The 5,145-nt window shown below is 43.1% G+C and overlaps 1 protein-coding gene across 1 annotated transcript in view; it reads left to right on the top strand.

Moving 5' to 3' along the window:
- The window catches only part of SARAF (store-operated calcium entry associated regulatory factor), a 17,556-nt gene that overhangs the window by 4,064 nt on the left and 8,347 nt on the right, over positions 1–5,145 (top strand). The window contains exon 2 of the mRNA XM_003797667.3: positions 3,580–3,758. Coding sequence (XP_003797715.1) covers positions 3,580–3,758 — 179 coding nt within the window. The remainder of the gene's footprint in view (positions 1–3,579; positions 3,759–5,145) is intronic.

The following is a 5,145-nucleotide window of genomic DNA, read 5'->3' as shown; positions in this document are numbered from 1 at the left end:
GGGCTGGGGATTCGAACCCGCCACCTTAGGTGTACGTGGCTGGCGCCTTAGCTGGTTGAGCTATAGGCGCCGAGCTGCCTTTTTTATTTTTTTGAAACAAAGTCTCACTCTGTTGCTCCAGTCTTGAGTGCTATGGCCTCATCTTAGCTCACAGCAACCTCAAACTCCTGGATTCAAGTGATCCTCCTGCCTCAGTCTCTCTAGTAGGTGAGACTACATGTGTCTACCACAGTGGTAGAGATAGGGATGCACTCTATTTTAGTAGAAACAGGGTCTCAATCTTGCTTAGCCTGGTCTCAAACTCCTGAGCTTAAGTGATCCTCCTTCCTGGGCCTCCTGGAGTGCTAGGATTACAGGTGTGAGCCACTGTGTCTGACCCCCCCTTTTTTTTTTTTTTGGAGACAGGTCTTACTCTGTCACCCTGGGCAGAGTGCTGTGGTGTCATAGCTCACAGCAACCTCAAACTCTTGGGCTTAAGCAATTCTCTTGCCTCAGCCTCCGAAGCAGCTGGGACCACAGGCGCCCACCATAACGCCTGGCAGTTTTTTTTGGTAATTGTCATTGTTGTTTGGCAGGCCCCGGCTGGGTTTGAACTCACTAGCTCCAGTGAGTGTGGCTGGCGCCCTAGCTGCTGAGCTACAGGCACTGAGCCTGGCCACCTTTTTAAAACAAAGTTTCTCCTTGCAGTCTGTTTTTCTCAAAATTGCCTTTGTTGTTGTTTTGTCTTGCTTATTACATTCCATGTTAGGGGCTGTCTTTGTCCATTTTATGTTGGTGTAACACAGTATCAGACTGGGATATTTATAAAGGAATAAATTTCTCATAGTTCTGGAGTCTGGGAAGTCCAATATCAAGTCCAGAAACTGACAAGGGCTTTCTTGGCATGTTTTCCCATGGTGGAAGGGTAAGAAGGTGTAAGAGAGTGAGAATGGAGCCAAACTCATCCTTGCAACCTACTCTTGCGGTAATGAAGTTAATCCATTCACTGTAATGACATTAATCCCTTCATGAGAACACAGCCCTCATGGCCTCATCACCTCTTAAAGGTTCCATTTCTTAACACTGTTGAATTAGGGATTAAGATTCTAATACAGAACTTTTGAGGGACACATTCAAAGCATAGCAGGGGTCTTTGTTCATACTTTTAGTAATCCTTGTCTCTCTGCTCATGATTAAGTGTAGGGAGCCAAAAAATTCATGTGTGTGGTCGTGATTTTTTTTTAGACAGTCTCACTGTGTTGCCCTAGATAGAGTGCTGTGGCATCATAGCTCACAGAATCCTTAGTCTCTTGGGTTTAAGAGATCCTCTTGCCTCAGCCTTCCAAGTAGGTGGGGCTACAGGTGCCTGCCATAATGCCTAGCTAGACATTTTCTATTTTTAGTAGAAATGGGGTCTTGATCTTGCTCAGGCTAGTCTTGAACTCCTGAGCTCAAGCAGTCCACCTGCCTTGTCCTCCCAGAGTGCTGGGATTATAGGGTGAGCCACTTACTAAGCCTGCACTTTTGATTTTTTTTTTTTTTTTTTTTGAGACAGAGTCTTACTGTGTCAGCCTTGGTAGAGTGCTGTGGTGTCACAGCTCACAGCAACCTCAAACTCTTGGGTTTAAGTGATTCTCTTGCCTCAGCCTCCCAAGTAGCTGGGACTACAGGCGCCTGCCACAACGTCCGGCTATTTTCTTGTTGCAGTTGTCGTTGTTTAGCAGGCCCCAGCTGAGCTGGAACCTGCCAGCCTCAGTGCATGTGGCTGGTGCTGTAACCACTGTGCTACAGGTGCTGAGAGTGTGCTTTTGATTTTTAAGTTGAACTTTGCTATAGAGTTGTTCTTTCTGAGGGGAGTTCTGGATGTCAGTATGGTTGAGTCTTTCTTTCTTTCTTTTGTTTTTTTTTTTTAGAGACACAATCTTACTTTGTTTCCTTCGGTAGATTGCGCTGGCATCACAGCTCACAGCAACCTCCAGCTCTTGGGCTTAGGCGATTCTCTTGCCTCAGCCTCCCGAGTAGCTGGGACTATAGGCGCCTGCCACAACGCCCAGCTGTTTTTTTTGTTGTTGCAGTTTGGCCGGGGTTGGGTTTGAACCTACCACGCTTGGTATATGGGGCTGGCGCCCTACTCACTGAGCCACAGGTGCCACCCGGTTGAGTATTTCTTTTCGGTTAGATTAGAAAAGGAATCACTATCCAGTCTCCCTGCTCCTTGCTTTGTTGTTTTTGTATCCATGCCTAGATCTGTGCTAGATTGCCCTCCCCCCCAGTGTAAATCTCTTCAGTTTTACCCTCTCTAGAGAATAAATCTCCATACATTTTTCTGGGTAGAAAATGGGGAGTCACAGAAAATCTGAGGAATTCTGTTTTCCAATAACACTTTGAAATTCATTTTTGTACATGAATGCCAGACATAATTTCATTGTTTTGACTCCTTTTAAAATCTTTGTCAGTGTGATTTTTAATTTTTAGTTTGCACAAGTTTCGATTTTTTTTGTGTGTGTGTATAGAGATAGAGTCTTACTTTGTTGCCCTTGGTAGAGTGCCGTGGAGTCACAGCTCACAGCAACCTCCAACCCTGGGCTTAGGCGATTTTCTTGCCTCAGGCTCCCCAGTAGCTGGGACCACAGGCGCCTGTCACACCATCTGGCTAATTTTTTTGTTACAGTTTGGCTGGGGCTGGGTTTGAACTCTCCCCCTTCAGTATATGGGGCCGGTGCCCTACTCACTGAGCCACAGGCACTGCCCACAAGTTTCAGTTTTTGAAATTGTGAACTACTTTAAATATTTAAACCCACACTACACAGTGAATATCCATGTACCCAATTACCACTGAGTTTTATCGAAATCTTCACATTTGCTGTATTGGCTATAAATCCCCACTGCCCCAGAAATAAAACCTTGGAGACGGAGCTAAAATCTCTTTCCTTCTCCTCTCTTGAGAGATACTCATCTGAATTTGGTGCCTAATCTTTTGAGTACATTTTATGTTGCTATTATATATTAAATACATATATATAGATCAACAATATGTAGTACTATTTTGCCTTTTTTCAAGGTTTATGTAAAGCTATCATACTAAACATTCTACAAGTTATATTTTGCTTAAAATGTTTTTATCATTTATGTAGTTTGATACATGAATTCTAGTTCAGTCATTTTAACTGGTGTAGAATATTTCACTGTAATAGTAAGTCAGAATTTATTAATCATTTCACCTGTTCATGGGCATGAACTTCAGGAACATACTTGTATATTTTTTCTAATATTATTATTAATAGTCATGCAACATTTCAAGTTAATTAACTTTTTGTCCTTCTGATTTAGCAAAAATTATGTATAACTTATGATATAAAAGCATCTTGTCTGAAATGAAGATAGGTCTTAAAGGATGTGATCATCTGAATTTTGTGCAAATGGCCTGAATATTGCTGGGATGTCTTTGAGAAATGGATTCATCTTTTCTTGCCTAGTCATCCTCAAAAGGCGAGGAAGACACTGAACTATTTACTGTGACAGGGTTTTATTATGATGATCTTTCTATGTTCCTTTGACAGGCCATTTACTTTGTGTTCATCTGTGTTCTTACTGTTTCAGACAGAATTTTGTTGCGGGATGTGAAAGCTCTTACCCTCCACTATGACCGATACACCACCTCCCGCAGGCTGGATCCGATCCCACAGTTGAAATGTGTTGGAGGCACAGCTGGTTGTGATGCCTACACACCAAAAGTCATACAGTGTCAGAACAAAGGATGGGATGGTTATGATGTACAGGTAATACCAACTACATTGGTAGCAGTCTGAGTGGAATTTTTACTCAATAAACTGTTTATTGGGACATTTCTCAGTGTTTTGGGAAGATAATCTCAGCTAAGCCTAATAATATATAAATAACTCAGTTTCCTTCTGGAAGAAACATCATCCAAAAGAAATGGGCTGATTTTAAAGCCTGGAAATACTCATTGTAATTTATTATTTTTTCTTTTTTTTTTTTAGAGATAGGGTCTCACTTTGTTCTTGGTAGAGTACCGTGGCATCACAGCTCACAGCAACCTCCAACTCCTAGGCTTAGGTGATTCTCTTGCCTTAGCCTCCAAGCAGCTGGGACTACAGGCACCTTCCACAATGCCCGGCTATTTTTTGTTGCACTTTCGCTGGGGTCAGGTTTGAATCCGCCACCCTCGGTATATGGGGCTGGTGCCCTACTCACTGAGCCACAGGTGCCGCCCCCATTGTAATTTTTGTACTGTGTCTTCCTTCTAAGACATTAGTAAACTTTCAGAACTTTTTATATACTTAAAAATGGAGTAGGGGATCTTTTATGGTTGTCATTTTCCTGTCATTCTTTTTTTTTGAGACAGAGTCTTACTTTGTTATCCTGGGTAGAGTGCGGTGGTGTCACAGCTCACAGCAACCTCCAGCTCTCAAGCTTAGGGGAGTTTCTTGCCTCAGCCTCCCAAGTAGCTGGGACTACAGGCGCCTGCCACAACACCCAGCTGTTTTTTTGTTGCAGTTTGGCCAGGCCGGGGTTTCAACCTGCCACCCTTGGTATATGGGGCTGGCACCCTAACCACTGAGCCATAGGCGCTGCCCTAAAATTGTAATTTTTTTTTTTTTTTTTGCCCCTGTCTGCTGCTTTTGCCACTGCCAGAATCTCACTTTACCGCCCTCAATAGAGTACTACTATGTCGTCATTGCTCACAGCAATCTCAAACTCTTGGGCTCAAGTGATTCTTTTGCCTCAGCCTTTCAAGTAGCTGGCCAGACAACTGCTGTGACACCTGGCTTTTTTTTTTTTTTTTTTTAAAGAGGTGAGGAGGTCTCACATCTGTGAGCTCAGGCAGTTTACCCACCTTAGCCTTCCAGAGTGCTAGGATTATAGGCGTGAACCACTGCACCCAGCTGAAATTGTAATTTTTTTTAAGGTGGAAATTTTTGAGGCTAACATAGATTCTTTTTTTTTTTTTTTTTTTTTATGTCCACAGCCCCCCTGGGGGTAAAGAACATCATTGTTTAAACTTACAGCAAACCAAGACATTTGCTGTCTCTGCAGCTTGGTGATTTGGGTTCTTTTTTTTTTTTTTTTTGCAGTTTTTTGGCTGGGGCTGGGTTTGAACCTGCCACCTCTGGCATATGGGGCCAGCGCCCTACTCTTTTGAGC

Source organism: Otolemur garnettii, unplaced genomic scaffold (genome assembly GCF_000181295.1).
Source record: "Otolemur garnettii isolate 467f Iridium unplaced genomic scaffold, OtoGar3 scaffold00121, whole genome shotgun sequence".
NCBI classification, from domain to species: domain Eukaryota; kingdom Metazoa; phylum Chordata; class Mammalia; order Primates; family Galagidae; genus Otolemur; species Otolemur garnettii.
This window is presented reverse-complemented; position numbering and strand designations above follow the sequence as displayed.